Raw genomic sequence first — 16,770 nt, forward strand, 5'->3', positions numbered from 1 at the left:
TTTCCCCTGTTTAAAGGTCAAACTAGAGACTAGGGTTTGATTAAAGCTTCTCTCTAAGCATAGAAGAACAGCATAAGAGGGATCCCAAGACCAGGCAGGTTTCAGGTTGTGTAGGAGCATGAAGTACACACTTAACACTTTAAGAATCCCATGGACTTAGTCTCAACTTCACTTGCTTTTCCTGAAGCTTCACAAGCTATTTGGGTTCTTTGAGCAGTTCATTCCCCCTCAGTTTTATAATGAATCCCTTTTAAATATCCACTACAGTCAATAAGACCAAGCAATGCATCTTTCTTTGCTCTCCTATTGTTCCAATACACAGCATGGGCGGGGAGGTATTCCTACTGAGAAGACAGATTGCTCCAGAAGAGAGCTGTCCAAAAAGCATGCAGAACTCTGAGAGGGAGATACAGAAAGTAGATCTCATGACACAAATGTGTCGTCGTCCCCCACCCCTCAAAATCTATGAAACTGAAAGGTGGCAAATTTGAAAATGATGAAAGATATCACTTCCATTCTGCCAGAATCGGTCCGTGAACTCCATTCCCACATGGTATCACTGAGACCAAGGATTTAGTGGAATTCAAAAAAAGAATTGGATATTTACATGGATAAACAAGAATATTCAGAGTTCTAATAGCAAGGATCTTTTTAAAAAAAATTAAGCGCATTGGAAGTGATATGAACCCAGATGCTTCAGTATATAAGCCAGCTTTTAACTACTGGGAGTAAGACTTCCACACTAGCCTGATTACCTCCCAGCTGTAGGGAACCTGGCACCTTCCTCTGATACAGCTGCAAGGATTAGACAGATACATGACCAGATGAGGCACTGCTCTCATCCAGTGTAGGAATTCCTATGGCCTAGACATCACTTTCGGGAGTTGAGACACAGGGAAAGTCATCAACTTGACCATGAGGTGTCACACTATTGTGAGGGATGTGTTTCCACCTGCCTTCTTTTGCTTAGATCAGTTTGTTTTGTACAGCTACACAAAACAGACTGGTGCCTCCTATGTCCTTGTCCCCCTCCACTTCACAAGCCATTAAAAGCTAAAGAGGCATTTTGGTTCCTTTTCAGAGAGTGGCAATACTTTTGGCATATATACAGCAATGCATCAAACAAAGCTTCTAGCTTCAGAGTCAGCGACTGGCATCAGGAAACATAAGAGCCCCAGGTCAGTGTAAACAGCAAGAAATGCCTCTGTTTTTAGCACAAGAAATATTTTAGTCAGCTACAGTTTTATCTACTGCTGGCCCTAAGAAGATTTATATAAAAATTTAATGACCTACCCATGACTACATTCCAGATATTCCCTAGATGTAGAGTGTGTTTTGCTCAAAGCAGGTTTAATGAAGGATGCCTAGGAGGTCCAACCTGCATAAGAGACATCTGCAGTGGTGTAACTACATGGATACAAGAAGGGTGCAAACCTCTTATATAGTCTATGATTCCCCTGCTCACATACACATACAAGCAAGCTAGATGGAGCATAAATCGCAACGTAGCAATAGTGGCATAGGCTGCAGCAGCAACGGCACAGCTGTGCTGAGCACATACCCACTAGTTTCAGGCAGATTTGTACACAGCACAGTTCAGCCAGGCCTCCACTGCCACCACCCAGTGCTCCTACTGCTACACTGCTATTTACGTGTACACAAACGAGGAAAATCACATCCCTAGCTCATAGCATAGATGTAGACAGATGCAGGACTCTGATGTGAAAGTTGAGCATACACTAATGCACCTCGCACTAGTAAATTACCAAAGCCAACTGCCCCAGAGTAAATCCATTTTACGCTGGTGCAGCATAGCTGAAGTAGGAGCTTGCGCGCATGTAATTACAGCAATGTAGCAACTCTTGTGCAAAGTCTAAGTCAGGCATTTTGAGGTCTTTCAGACCTCCAACCCTGGGGATGTGTGGTGGTTTGGTATATGGAGGACTGTTGAAATTGCAAGCTATCACTTTAGGAGCTGGGAGAAGGCTTCCCTGATCTTGCATGTAGGTTACAGGGCTCCATAGCAAAGTGTTCCAGCAAATCCGCAGCCAGACAGTCTACAGGAAGGCTGAGCAAGTTGTACCCCTCTGCTGTAGGGAGCTGTGTCTCTGTTTGGGGGTTCTTGTGCGTTCTGAATTCTAACAAAAGCAGTGTTCTGGTGCAACCTTCCAGCAGGAGAATCTGTTCAATCCAAGTTTGTGTGTGTGTGTGTGCGAGCGCGCTGTGAAACATAACAATGGGGAATGGGATTTCTAGCCCTCTTTGGTCAAATGAGTTTCACACGTAAGAGCTGCCCTTGGAATAGAACTACGCCTAATTCTAACCTTTGCTTAAAAGCGATCAGCTGCTTCAAACTTCCAGCAGTTGCCATCTCACATACACAAAGTCCCCTTCAAGGCTTCCTCACAAAATGCTGCCTGGCTTTTCACTTATGCGGGCACACAAAAAAAGCAATTGCCTTTTGCCTATGCCAACAACACACCACACCCCTTACACCTAGGGTGATCAGATGCTGTGATTTTACAGGGACGGTCCCAATTTGGGGTTTTTTTCTCATATAGGCTCCTATTACCCGCTACCCCCATCCCAATTTTTCACATTCGCTGTCTGGTCACCCTACTTACACCCTGGAGAACAGCCCCAGCTGTGCAGTGACAATATTTCCTGCTGAGATTTTGCTGGAATTAGGGTGGCAACTGGAGCCTTTGGGGAAATAGAGACCCTTTAGAGTTTGCTTTAGGGCTTCCTTTTCTCCACCATTCCTCCTGCCAGGAATTTCTGTAGCAAGCAAGCAAAAGGCCAGCCTCCCAGCAGGAGTAGTTAGCCAGTGCTGAAAGACAGATTGCAAAGGCAGCCAAAGGCTGTTTAAGCCTCATGTGCATTGAAGTGGAAACATCTGTTCTACCCATCAAAGGGTTTTGCTCAGAGCAATTTACAAGTGAACTAAAGCTTGCACCTCTAGAGACAGTGATGCAGCATACTGCATCACCTTCCACAGGGGCCGGGACCAGGGGAGTTAGGACTCTATGGCTCAAAACTAGAATTTTACCTACCACAAACAAGAAGCTGGCATGAGCTTGGCAGTTGCCGAAAAGGAACAGAGCACTTGACAGTCCCAGTGAACGCTCCCAGCCTCCTCCCGCTCATTCCTTCTTTCAGGACACTTGACACCATCCAGCAGTGAAAGCTGACGGATACATACACTTGTGCCTCACTTCTTAGCCAAAGCCAGCTCAGCAACTGTGAAGCTGGCGATAACTGGAGGAAAAGTTTAATCTGTGACACTTGGGAGCTGAAGTCTGTGTCATGGAGAGATGGATGGAATAAGCCAGGTGCTCGCCCTCACTCCCTACTCCAGCATAGACTTCCCACTCTTTGCTCAACTCATGCGGCTGTCTCTGCTGGTAATCTCTACACAAAGGAGCAATAATCTGTCATGAAGAACTTCTTTTGTTTCTAAACAGGGTCACAGAAGTTGCAGCCTAAGGCAAGAACGGGAAGAGAGCTGGGGCAGTGGAGGTTCACACAGCTAAGGGCATTGCCAGCCTCTGAGGCCATGTGTACATCTAAAATTTTGCAGCGCTGGTTGTTACAGCTGTATTAGTACAGCTGTATAGGGCCAGCGCTGCAGAGTGGCCACACTTACAGCAACCAGCGCTGCAAGTGGTGTTAGATGTGGCCACACTGCAGCGCTGTTGGGCGGCTTCAAGGGGGGTTCGGGGAACGCGAGAGCAAACCGGGAAAGGAGAACAGCTTCGCCGCGGTTTGCTCTCGCGTTCCCCGAACCACCCTGCAAACCGCAGGGAAGGAGACCTGCTTGCTCGGGGAACGCGAGAGCAAACCGGGAAAGGAGACCAGCTTCGCCGCGGTTTGCTCTCGCGTTCCCGGAACCACCCAGCAAACCGCAGGGAAGGAGACCTGCTTGCTCGGGGGTTCTGGGAACGCGAGAGCAAACCGGGAAAGGAGACCAGCTTCGCCGCGGTTTGCTCTCGCGTTCCCGGAACCACCCAGCAAACCGCAGGGAAGGAGACCTGCTTGTTCGGGGAACGCGATAGCAAACCGGGGAAGGAGACCAGCTTTGCCGCGGTTTGCTCTCGCGTTCCCGGAACCACCCAGCAAACCTCAGGGAAGGAGACCTGCTTGCTCGGGGTTCGGGGAACGCGAGAGCAAGCTGGGGAAGGAGACCAGTTTGATTACCAGAGGCTTCCTCGGTGATGCTGGGATACCTGCTTATTCCATGGAGGTCAAGAAAAGCGCTGGTAAGTGTCTATACTTGATTACCAGCGCTGGATCACCAGCGCTGGATCCTCTACACCCGAGACAAAACGGGAGTACGGCCAGCGCTGCAAACAGGGAGTTGCAGCGCTGGTGGTGCCCTGCAGATGTGTACACCTCCTAAGTTGCAGCGCTGTAACTCCCTCACCAGCGCTGCAACTTTCTGATGTAGACAAGCCCTGAGGGTGCCTGGTTGTAATCTAGGGGAAACTCAAAAGCAAGTTTTGTAGACATGGTTCCAGCTGCAGAGTTCAGACGGGATTCCAGACAGCTCAGAGCAAGGGATCTTGTTTGATGCAGAGTTGAAGGAACTAGCAATACCATCTGACCTAAAGGCCAAATTAGAGCTAGTTCTTATTGCTAGGGTTGTGGGAGTAGGAAGGAAAATGCATTTTAGGGTATGTCTGCACTACAGGATTATTCCAATTTTACATAAACCGGTTTTGTAAAACAGATTGTATAAAGTCGAGTGCATGCAGCCACACTAAGCACATTAATTCGGTGGTCTGCGTCCATGTACCGAGGCTAGTGTCAATTTCTGGAGTGTTGCACTGTGGGTAGCTATCCCGTAGCTATCCTATAGTTCCCGCAGTCTCACCCGGCCATTGAAATTCTGGGTTGAGATCTCAATGCATGATGGTGCAAAAACAGTGTCGCGGGTGATTCTGGGTAAATGTTGTCACTCAATCCTTCCTCCGTGAAAGCAACAGCAGACAATCGTTTCGCGCCCTTTTTCCTTGGATTGCCCTGACAGATGCCATAGCATGGCAACCATGGAGCCTGGTTTGCCTTTTGTCACTGTCACCGTATGTGTACTGAATGCCGCTGACAGAGGCGGTAATGCAGCGCTACACAGCAGCATTCATTTGCCTTTGCAAGGTAGCAGAGACGGTTACCAGTCGTTCTGTACTGTCTGCTCCTGTCATGGGTGCTCCTGGCTTGCCTTCACTGAAGTCGGCCGGGGGCGCAAAAACAAAAATGGGAATGACTCCCTGGGTCATTCCCTCCTTTATGTTTTATCTAAAAATAGAGACAGTCCTGCCTAGAATATGGGGCAAATGTACTAGAGAACCAGTGTATCAGAGAACCAGAAAGCACAGCCGCTCCATGTCAGATCCCGCAGAAATGATGAGCTGCATGACATTCATGGGGGGCAGGACCGGTGCTAGGGGTTTGAGCGCCCTAGGCGGCTGGCAATTTTGGCACCCTGCGCGCTGGTCCTGCGGGTCCGGTGGAGCTGCCGCAGTCATGCCTGCGGGCGGTCCACTGGAGCCGCGTGAGGAGCCGACCGTCTGCAGGCATGACTGCGGCAGCTCCACCGGAGCCGCCTGCTGCCCCCTCCGGCGGAACGGCGCCCACCAATTATTCTGGCGCCCTAGGCGATTGCCTAGGCTGCCTAAATGATAGCGCTGGCCCTGATAGGGGGTGCCCCTGCAACAACCCCACCTGTTGCTTCCCTCCTCCCAAAACCTTCCTGGGCTACCGTGGCGGTGTCCCCCCATTTGTGTGATGAAGTAATAAAGAATGCAGGAATAAGAAACACTGAGTTTTTAGTGAGATAAAATGAGGGGGAGGCAGCCTCCAGTTGCTATGATAGTCCAGGCAGTACAGAAACTTTTCTTTAGACATGAAAGGGGCGGGGGGGGGCTGATGGAACTCAGCCCCCAGTTGCTATGATGAGGACAATTACCAGCCGATCTGTGCCATCTGCTGGGAATGACCGGGAGTCATTCCTATTTTTACCCAGGCACTCCCGGCCGATCTCACCTGAGGACGGCCAGGAGCACTCATGGGTTGATGACGAGGACGGCTATCAGTCCTTTTGTACTGTACCGTCTGCCACCGGGGAGGGGAGGGGAGGGGAGGGGAGGAGAGAGGATGCTGCTGTTCAGTGCCGCAGCACCATGTCTACCAGCAGCATGCAATAGACATAGGGTGACAATGAAAAAAGTCAAGAAATGATTTTTTCCCCCTTTTCTTTCACCGGGGGTGGGGGGTGGTGGTAAATTGACGAGATATACCCTGAACCACCCTGGACAATGTGTGTTTGACCCTACAGGCATTGGGAGCTCAGCCAAGAATGCAAATACTTTTCAGAGACTGCAGGGACTATGGGATAGCTGGAGTCCTCAGTCCCCCGTCCATCCTTCCATGAGAGTCCATTTGATTCTTTGGCTTTCCATTATGCTTGTCACACGGCACTGTGCTTTGGACTCTGTATCATAGCCTGGAGACTTTTTTCAAATGCTTTGGCATTTCGTCTTCTGTAATGGAGCTCAGATAGAACAGATTTGTCTCACCATACAGCAATCAGATCCAGTATCTCCTGTACGGTCCATGCTGGAGCTCTTTTTGGATTTGGGACTGCATCGCCACCCATGCTGATCAGAGCTCCACGCTGGGCAAACAGGAAATGCAATTCAAAAGTTCGCAGGGCTTTTCCTGTCTACCTGGCCAGTGCATCCGAGTTCAGATTGCTTTCCAGAGCGGTCACGGTGGTGCACTGTGGGATACCGCCCGGAGGCCAATACTGTCGATTTGCGGCCACACTAACCCTAATCCGACATGGCAATACCAATTTCAGCGCTACTCCTCTCGTCGGGGAGAAGTACAGAAACCTGTTTAAAGAACCCTTTATATGGATATTAAGGGCCTCGTTGTGTGGACGAGTGTAGGGTTAAATCGATTTAACGCTGCTAAATTCGGTTTAAACTCATAGTGTAGACCAGGCCTTAGTGTTTGAGGCAGCAAGGGGCTTGCTAGCATCAGGCAGCATGAGGATAGATGCTTGGCAAGCTTCTAACTATAGGTGCTGGAACAAGGCGTTTTGCTGAACCCCGACTTGAAGTGGTTTCCATCATATACAGGGTTTACAGTTTGATTCAGTGGCTCTCAGCAGCCCCACTATACAAATTGCTCCAGCACCACTGCTTCTAACAATGTACTAACATCTCAAATCCTGACCCATAGCCCTAAACTGGTGGTCATGCATTACCCTTCTGTTGTATGCAAGTGATGTGGAGAAATATCCATTAGACATTGGTTGTATTGAGAAGGCAGGAGGTAAAAGCACCAGTACAATGTTCCTCCCTCTCCCAGATAAAGCATTGCTTCTGAAAACAACTAGACTCCACTGGGACAGCACTTGGAAGTTCTACAGACAGATGTTTGGGGTTTGCTGGCAGCAGACTCATCTTTGTGCCAGGCACAAACAGCCCAGCAGCAGGCACAGGGTTTAGCAGATCAGTTACTGATGTCAACTCTAAGCTTTGTGTGTTTCATTTCAGGGGGTTAAAATGCTGATCACTGTAACACCACCTTATGAACCAGCATCCCTCCATCCACAAATTCCACCCCCTGCCATACTTCCGAAACCTGGAAAGGACAATCTTAAGCTCCAGAAACTCTTGAAGAAAGTTGCAAAGAAGAATGCACCACTAGCCTCCCAGCAAGCCAAATCGTTCCAGTCCAACCTCTCCCCAGTGAGTGAGGCCAGCCCAGACCTAGAGCACAACGAGCGCTCATCTCCGCTGAAGACCCCAGAAACGTCAACGCACATCACCATCCGTCTCCCTCCTCGGTTCTCCATCAAGCCAGTCATCCACCACGTCTCATCTCCTTTCCCGAAGGCCAAGACATTCACACTCAAAGTAACCGAGCAGAGGAGAATCTCTGAACACCTCAAGCTCTCAGTCTCTCCAGCAGCATCGCCTGTGCACGGGAAGTCCCCATGGCAACCAAAAAGAATGACAAAACCAGACACGCCCACCCAGCTGCCCTCTCCACAGGCACATTCTATATTCATTTTCCCTGACCCTCCTGTTTCCATCTCACCTGTCACAGAAGCCCCAGTGGAGGTTACTCATGTTACCAAAGTGCATGCACGTGTCCATAGTGTGCAGGCACCCAGAGCGAAGACCCTCTTACCAGACCAGTTGTCTACAGCCCTCAGCAGTGAGGACAGGCAGCCATCGGCAGCCAATACAGATAAAAGCCATTCAGAGCCACCTCCATGGCTGGCACCAGTCATTCTCAATGGTGATGAGACTGGAGCTGCTACTCCCAAATCAAAGGACCCCATGCTTCCCACCACGACAGCAAAGCCCCCCTACAAAACCCTTAAGTCTTCAACTCACAGAGAGCCTGTTGGGACTGCTTTCCCCAGTCCTCGGATGCCGGATCCTCAATTCAGTAGACCAGAAACCCCAGGAAGTGACAGAGCAAGATCCAGAACAGAGTGGGTTCCTGAACTTCCTGAGCCACACAGCAAAAGCCTAAGGCCAATGACTCCCCATACAGCTGAGAAGCAAGAGGCCACAGTGCCAGCTGACAAGACAAAGGCTTTCCCCACAGAAGCCAAGGAAGAGCTGGTCATTCAACCACAACCAACAGCTACCATTCCCAGTACCAGTCCTTTCCCCAAAGCTGAGTTTCCACCACTATCTGTGGATAAGGCCAGACCTCTTACAGCCAAGCTTAGTGGATGGTCTCGCCTCAAGAAGCACTTAACAGTGGAACCAGAGGGGTGCCAATTCCCAGAAACTGAGCAAGCCAAGCCTGAACAGGGGAAAGCAGGAAGTAAAGCAGAAAGCTCTCAAGGTAATGCCAACCAAGACAACAAGCTGATTAAATCAAGGGCCACCAAAATGTGGGATGCCATTTTATATCAGATGACAGCCCTCAAGAGGAGAAAGCAGCAAGAGGAAGAAAAAGGGATAAGGAAAGAGGAGGGATTCTCATTCCAGTGCCGCTTGCCCCTTCTCCACAGGCCACGTTTTGATGCCCGGAAACTGAAGGAGCTAGCTTCCAAACCAATGACAAAGATCACCACCATGTTAGAATCAAGTCTGCTCCGCCACAAGACACCTGAGGAGACCAAGAATTTTAACAGGACTGCATCAGGGTGGCAATTCAAGTGACGCCAGCTGGATTCTACCTCAGCAACAAGTTCTCTCAGGCCTCCTCCAAGGTGCTGCCTGAGTTCTGAGCAGGAAAGTGCCTTTTATAGCCAGATTTTCATGCAGCATGGAGGCCAAATGTGAGAAAAATATAAATAAAATCTTTCACACAGACAGCAACTTTATGCTGAGGGTTGTAGGGGGTATTATGACTGTACACTACATATCTGTAGTGCATATATCTGTAGTGCATGCACACACCTCCAGAGTGGCTTGAGGATCCAAGAAGAACAACTCTATATCTATTTGCAGCTTCATTTAAAATATTCCAGTTGGAGATCAGGCTACAAAACCAAACAAGGGACCCAGGAAAAGAAGTGACCTGTAGAAAACCTCCAATGTAAAAGGCACCTTGTTTTTCATTCAGTAAATCAATGGAATTTTAAGTGAATCCCAAACAGTGCAAGCCCAGAAACAGGACAGGTTGTGGCAAAATGTATGTTGCTCCACATTGCCCCATCTAATATTCTGCCTCCTAGGCTGCACAATCCAGTTTAAGACTGAAAGAAGGGTTCAGTTTCTAAGCCACTGAGTTCTTTGTTGGAACCCTCAGCAGTAGGTTCCATTTCTGGTCACTCAGAACTAAACTAAGATGAATTCCCTTGCATAGAACAAGGGTGACAGGTTGTGGTATATTTCACGCTACTCTGAAACCACACTTTACTCAGCCCAGAAGAACAGAATGTCTCATTAGTTTTAGGTTTTATAATTAATTTGATCTCCCTAAAAGGTAAATTTGAGGCTGCAGGAGTTGGAGGGGGAGAGAAGAGAGAGCTTTTTGTTTTGTAATGATCAGAGTTTTTCCATTCTTAAATGCTTTCAAGTGCAGTTATTGGCCAGGGATTTTCAGAATGATTAGGATTTTATTTGCTTCAGCTTTTGAGATGCCCAACTTGACATACCTTAATAGGGTCTGAGTTTCAGAGTGGGCAATCAGCAGTTTCTGAAAAAAAAAAAATCTGGTCCCTTTAAGGTCTCTCAGATGGGGCACTCAGAGTCATTAGTAACTGTTGGCCGTGGCACATGGGCCAAAACAACAGGGATTTCAGAGAGATTCAAAAGCATCTTTTCTTGCACAGACCAAAACATTTGCTATAAATGGCAGCATTTATATGGAACTATTTTACTGGATTCGAGTGGGGAGCACTGGCCTGAATCTAAAGATTTCCAAGCTACAGCAACCCCCGCTGTCCTAGCTATAATTGAGAGAGTCTCAGTAGTTCCTCTCACTGCCATTTTCAGGCACATCACGAGGAATCTCACATTGCACCCTTCATGGGGTTCTCATGTGGCTTAGATATTTTTCACCAGAGCAGATCATCCTGGACATTGATAGAGATTAAGAGACTATCCAGAGTCACAGTAAACAAAACAAAGATCTCAAAGCAATATAAACCTTCAGGTTATGAACCAGCCTCTAAGCTACTAGCTGGTAGAAGAAAATTATCCCTAGGGACATGTTATCCTATAGCTGCCTACTGCAGGGTTTCTTGCACCATCCTCTCATTCAGCCGGAGCTGGCCTTTGTCAGAGACCAGATACTGCACTGAATGGACCCTGATCTAACCCTGAATTCCTGTCTACTGAATAGCATCCTCTGAAGCATCTGATGTTAGCCACTGTTAGGATGGCAGATTAGGAGAAAGATTAATCTGTTCGAATGTGGCAGCTCCAGTGTTCCCTTATCAGTCTGCCTGAAGGGGCTAAGCGGGCAGTTGATAGAAAGGGCACATTATTGTGACCACCTCATACAGAACAGAACATTGTTGGTCATCTTATTAGTCACCCAGGGAAGACTATGGCAACCAACTGTTCCTTGGCCTCACTTCTAACTTGGGACAGATAGTTAGCAACGAAGAACTAGTTTTAGCTGCACTCGATCCCCTGCCACCCATGTGTCAGTAACATTTATTGGGCTAAAACCTCCACAAGCTGCATCCCCCATTCTATGCTGCAGCACTGGCATGCACTCACCCTCTGAGCTCTCTCTCTGGAGCCTTCAGTCTTCTCTCAAACTGATCAAAGCCCCAGTGCAATGCACTAGGGATGTCCTGGCAGAGGTATGGCCAAAGCATGCCTTGCCAAGGCCTTACGATTGGGTTTTTTTTTTTCTTCAAACCCATCAGTTTTCAAGCACTGTAGGAAACATTGACAAATCCAAGATGGAGGCTCCTCCACACTTTCCATGGCTTTCTGACATTGTATTGCATTTATTTTTGATCGCTGCTCAGGTTTAACACATGGGGTTTTGTTGGTTTGTTTGTTTTGGGGGTTGTAAATATTAAGCAGCATTATATTGAGATCTGGTTTTTCTGGCTATTTTTGGGGTGGGTTGGTTTTGTGGGTTGTTAGTTTTGTTTTAATGTTCACAGTTGTTTGCATCTCCATAGTCACCAGGCTTAGGGAGTGAGCTCACACAGGGTAAGCATGAAGCTATTTCCACTTCCCTAGTGAAGTTACCATAAGAGGGAATATTTCTGCTTTAGCTAATATAGGACTGGTATGTTTCACCCCAAAGGGAAATTTGATACCACCTTCTACCTTCTGCGCCTATGCACAGGCTAAAGAGCTGGCTGGAATTTCTCATTCCAAATGGACAGCCTGACAAAAAAAACACTTTTGTTTTTTGTGAAGTTTAAATTTCTGAGAAGAAAATGAAAACTGAAAATTCTCAGTGTTGAAGAGTCAGAAGTCCAGTTTTTGCCCCTGGCCATTTTCCAGTAGCAAAAACAAAAAGAGGAAGAAAGAGGGAAATCCCCCAAATAATCTGAAAAATTTCAAAAGTTTTTCCATGAAACAGAGTTGAGAAAATAAGAATTACTAGGTAAAATGTACTTCCTATTTTTTGACCAGCTCTAATATGCTGTACAGATAGTTAAGATTCCACTGACACAGAAAGGTGGCTTGCTACAAGACAACATTGTACTGACCTAGGCTGAGAATGGAGGTATTTTGCTTTAATTAAAATATATGTGCAGATAGACTGGTATTCAAGAGTCCAAGAGAGTGTGGCACCCAGATTCCATTGAATTTAAGTGAGATTTGGACATTTATCTCCCTTATGGTCTGTTTAAAAAAATTCCAGCCTTATTTTTGGCTCAATCATTTAAAACTTGTCCCCAACTGCTATTTTGTTGTTAAATTACAATTTACAGGGTGAGAATTCAGAAGTGGCTCTGTGATTGCTCCTTAGGCCTAATCTATATACACAAAACTAATGAACTCACTTAGAGATGTGATTTTTAACCAATCTAGCAAAGAATCCTGTGGCACCTTATAGACCAACAGACGTTTTGGAGCATGAAAGATGTGATTTTCAAGAAAGATGTGGAGAAATTGGAGAGGGTCCAGAGAAGAGCAACAAGAATGATTAAAGGTCTTGAGAACATGACCTATGAAGGAAGGCTGAAGGAATTGGGTATGTTTAGTTTGGAAAAGAGAAGACTGAGAGGGGACATGATAGCAGTTTTCAGGTATCTAAAAGGGTGTCATCAGGAGGAGGGAGAAAACTTGTTCACCTTAGCCTCCAATGATAGAACAAGAAGCAATGGGCTTAAACTGCAGCAAGGGAGATTTAGGTTGGACATTAGGAAAAAGTTCCTAACTGTCAGGGTAGTTAAACACTGGAATAGATTGCCTAGGGAAGTTGTGGAATCTCCATTTCTGGAGATATTTAAGAGTAGGTTAGATAAATGTCTATTAGGGATGGTCTAGACAGTATTTGGTCCTGCCATGAGGGCAGGGGCCTGGACTCGATGACCTCTCGAGGTCCCTTCCAGTCCTAGAGTCTATGAGCTTTCGTGGGTGAATACCTACTTCGTCGGATGACATGCATCCGACGCAGTGGGTATTCACCCACGAAAGCTCATGATCCAAAACGTCTGTTAGTCTAGAAGGTGCCACAGGACTCGTTGCTGCTTTTACAGATCCAGACTAACACAGCTACCCCTCTGATACTTAACCAATCTAGTTTCACCAGTACAACTCCTAGTGTGGATGTAGTTATACCTGTATAAAGTTGCTTATCCTTGTATAGTTTATTCCTCTTTCCTTATAGGAATAGCTATACTGATATAACGCACTTTTAAACCCATGTAAATTACCTCAGAATTATTGGGTTTTACCATAACTATACCAATATAGTCAAGACAGTCTAAACTAGAAAGTTGTACAAAGCTTTAGTCAACAGAAATCTCTACTAAAACTTCAAGACAATCATTTTAAGCAGTACATGTTTTTCTTCAACTCTTCAAATACAGCACAAGGAGCTTGTTTTCCCTAGGAAGCTATAACCTAATTCATATGATGCCGAACACAACTTCACAACCAGCATAGACAGCACGCAGGTAGCATAACAACTTGTCTGCTGATCGCAGGAAAAGTTTAGCCATGAGCAGTTGGAACAAACACTGAACACATGTTGTCCATGTCTAAACTGACTGCAACGTCATATTAGTTAAGGATGTCTCAAGGTAAGAGTCTTAAGCAGCCTAATTTTCTAGCCAAGTCAACGCCAAATTGTTGCCAGGAAGCCTGTTTCAGGTGAAGTCCAATTAAACTCAAATATAAATGGTTCAGGTCACTGATTTTTAAATCTGAAGATCATGTTTATAAAACATACTGGTTTTGAATTTCCAGGGTGGGAAAATACATTGAGAAAGTCTCATTTTAACTCTGCACGACAAGTTTTCCAAATGCTGCCCCAGTTTTGTTTTGGTTTTTTTTAGTTTGTTTCAGCATAGTTGCTTTGGGACGTCATCAGCTATTTGCAGTCTCCTGTAATGGTGGTCAAGAGTTCAGTCCTTCAACCAGATGCCCTTGATTGGCAGCCCTTTTGTCCGCTAACATACAGTAGCCTCTTTCTAATGCCGAAACAAGTTTGCTTAAAACACAGAATATCTATTTGTTGCCTAGTAAGAGTAACTTCACTGCAGCATAGTTGGCACACACAAGGGACACCAGTTACCATTCATGGGATCTGCATTATTACCGTCAAGCAGAGCAACTAACATGTATTACAGCTGGGACGTTAGGCCAATTTGGCAAGATAACTCAGTAGTTATTGAAACTTCAACCCACATTCTGTCCCATAGTGACAGTGACCCAGGGAACAAGAGGGGTCTCCCACAGATGAGATGGAAGGTGCTTGCTTGGTTTAGCCATTTAGAAAGGTGTACCACTGCTTGTTTTTTGCTGTGCCCCCCCAACCTCACTGCATTTGCAACAAAGCCCAGTCTGCTGCATAGGCAAAACAACTTGCAGGGAGCTCAGTTTCCAGATTGGAACGTAGGCTAAAGCAGGCCACATTGCATTGCTTAGCCCTACAACACAAAGAATGTCAGAGCAGGAAGCAGATACATTCAGTAAAGGAGGGCTTGTTTCTGGAACCATGGACATTGGAAAGAAGAGATCATGGATTTCCAGAGGGAAGAGGAGACCTTTGGAACTGGCTATATTAGCAATCTGCACTCCTACTACAGGCTGTCTCCTAAGAGGTATGTATTAAGGCCTCTGTTGATCAAGATAGCAGACATTGTGGATAGTTCTCTAAAAACATCCGATCAATGTGCAGCATAAGTCAAAAAAAGCAAACAGAATGTTAGGAACCATTAAGAAAGAGAATTAAGACAGAAAATACCATATTGCTTCAATATATATCCATGATATACTCACATCTTGAATACTGCATGCAAATATGGTCGTCCTATCTCAAAAAAGATATATTGGAATTGGAAAAGGTTCAGAAAAGGGCAACAAAAATTATTAGGGGTATGGAATGATGGCCATATGAGGAGAGATTATTAAGACTGGGACTTTTCAGCTTGTAAAATAGACTACTAAGGGAGGATAAGACAGAGGTCTATAAAATCATGACCAGTGTGGAGAAAGTAAATAAGGAAGTGTTATTTACTTCTCAGAACACACAAACTAGAGGTCATCAAATGAAATTAATAGGCAGCAGGTTTAAAACAAACAAAAGGAAGTATTTTTTCCACACAACAGAGTCAACCTGTGGAACTCCTTGCCAGAAAATGTTGTGAAGGTCAAGACTATAACAGCATTCAAAAGAAGAACTAGATAAGTTTAGGGAGAATAGGTCAATCAATAAACTATTAGCCAGGATGGGCAGGAATGGTGTCCCTCGCCTCTGTTTGCCAGAAGCTGGGAATGGGCAACATGGGATGGATCACTTGATGATTACCTGTCCTGCTCGTTCCTTCTGGGGCACCTGGCATTGGCCACTGTTGGAAGACAGTATACTGGGCTAGACCTTTGGTAAACCTCTTCAATGTGTGGTTGAAGTTACTAAGATATGTGGTGGCAGCCAAATCAGTAACTTTACAGGCCATCACTTGGAGACAACCTCTTGTTTCATGAGCCTGCCAAGAGGAAGCAACTCAAAAGTGGAGGGTGCGGGGAAGAATGCTCAGCACCTGCCCTGTGACACTTTATAGTAAGCCTTCCAGTTGCTTAACAAGTAGCATCATGGGGCTCCCCAGGCCTCCTTGAGCAGAAAACCAGAATGTGAAAGGGGACTGTGTGATGAGGAAAGGAGAAGAGAAATGCTAAAACAAGATAGGTAGGGAGAGGAGAGACACTCAAGACATGAAACAGTCACAGAAGCAAGCACAAACAGAGGTGAAGCCCAGCACCCAAAGCCATTTCAACCTTTTTGTCTTTAAGTACCAACATTTGGAGCCAGAGAAAGAGACTGAACAGCAGCACTGTGGGGCAACTGTGCCAAGCCCTCACCATTTAGAGTATTGGCTATGGCTGTCCTAGGGGAGGTCTAGTCATTGCCTGTTTGCCTTTCAATGAGGGACTGAGTGATTCAGAGACAGGAGTCTAAATCTCCTAGACAGACTCAAACTAATGAAGTGGTTTGTTTCCCTGGATGGGGAGGAAAACCCCTTAATGTGAGCTGCAGGAGCTCAGATAATGAAGTTTAACCGCACCTAGGAGAGCCAAGCTCAGCAAAGCCGGGCTTGGCACATGAAAGGAGAGTACAGCAAGGGGAATCTATGTGGATTTAGAGGACAAGGTAAATGATGAAAGCAGAGAGTTGAAGCAGGTTTTAGAAACGAGGAGCAGAGAGGTGGGTATGGTCATGAAGTGGCCTGTAGGCCTCCATGTCTGGATACACAATCCAAGGGGATGGGAATGCATGTGGTTATTAGGGAGCAATGAAAGGAAGAGGTCCTTTAGTAAAGACTGAGCTCTACATAAAGCTTGGAAAGTCAATAAAAAGTTTCATGAGAAGTCAAATGCTGTTTTTTCCTGCACAGAGCGTCAGACACTCAGGGTGCTTTGCCATTAATCACACCACTCGAAGCAAGCTCTTCTTTGCCCTTGAGTCTTCTACTACTGGCCACTTAAGATAGCACAGGGATATCTATTAATACAAGCAACATGGTCCTGAGAGGGTGGGGAACAGTCTCTGGGTTTCAAGTGGGCACAGATAACATCTACACTCTTCCCCTCCATGCTTAATGTGACTAGACCATTCCTTCTGCACCACTTGTCTACTTAGAAACAG

The 16,770-nt window shown here is 46.2% G+C and overlaps 2 protein-coding genes across 5 annotated transcripts in view; one reads left to right on the plus strand and one right to left on the minus strand.

Moving 5' to 3' along the window:
- LOC115650512 (proline-rich protein 33-like) overlaps window positions 1-12,530 on the plus strand; it is a 34,232-nt gene extending 21,702 nt beyond the window's left edge. For both annotated transcript variants that reach the window (XM_030560584.1, XM_030560583.1), the window contains one exon: window positions 7,563-12,530. In XM_030560584.1, the coding sequence (XP_030416444.1) occupies window positions 7,572-9,194 (1,623 nt within the window). In that variant the 5' untranslated portion in view covers window positions 7,563-7,571 and the 3' untranslated portion in view covers window positions 9,195-12,530. The remainder of the gene's footprint in view (window positions 1-7,562) is intronic.
- Window positions 1-16,770, minus strand: part of LSP1 (lymphocyte specific protein 1) — an 89,228-nt gene that overhangs the window by 2,101 nt on the left and 70,357 nt on the right. The window lies entirely within an intron of this gene.

This window comes from Gopherus evgoodei, chromosome 4 (genome assembly GCF_007399415.2).
Source record: "Gopherus evgoodei ecotype Sinaloan lineage chromosome 4, rGopEvg1_v1.p, whole genome shotgun sequence".
Classification (NCBI taxonomy): Eukaryota; Metazoa; Chordata; order Testudines; family Testudinidae; genus Gopherus; species Gopherus evgoodei.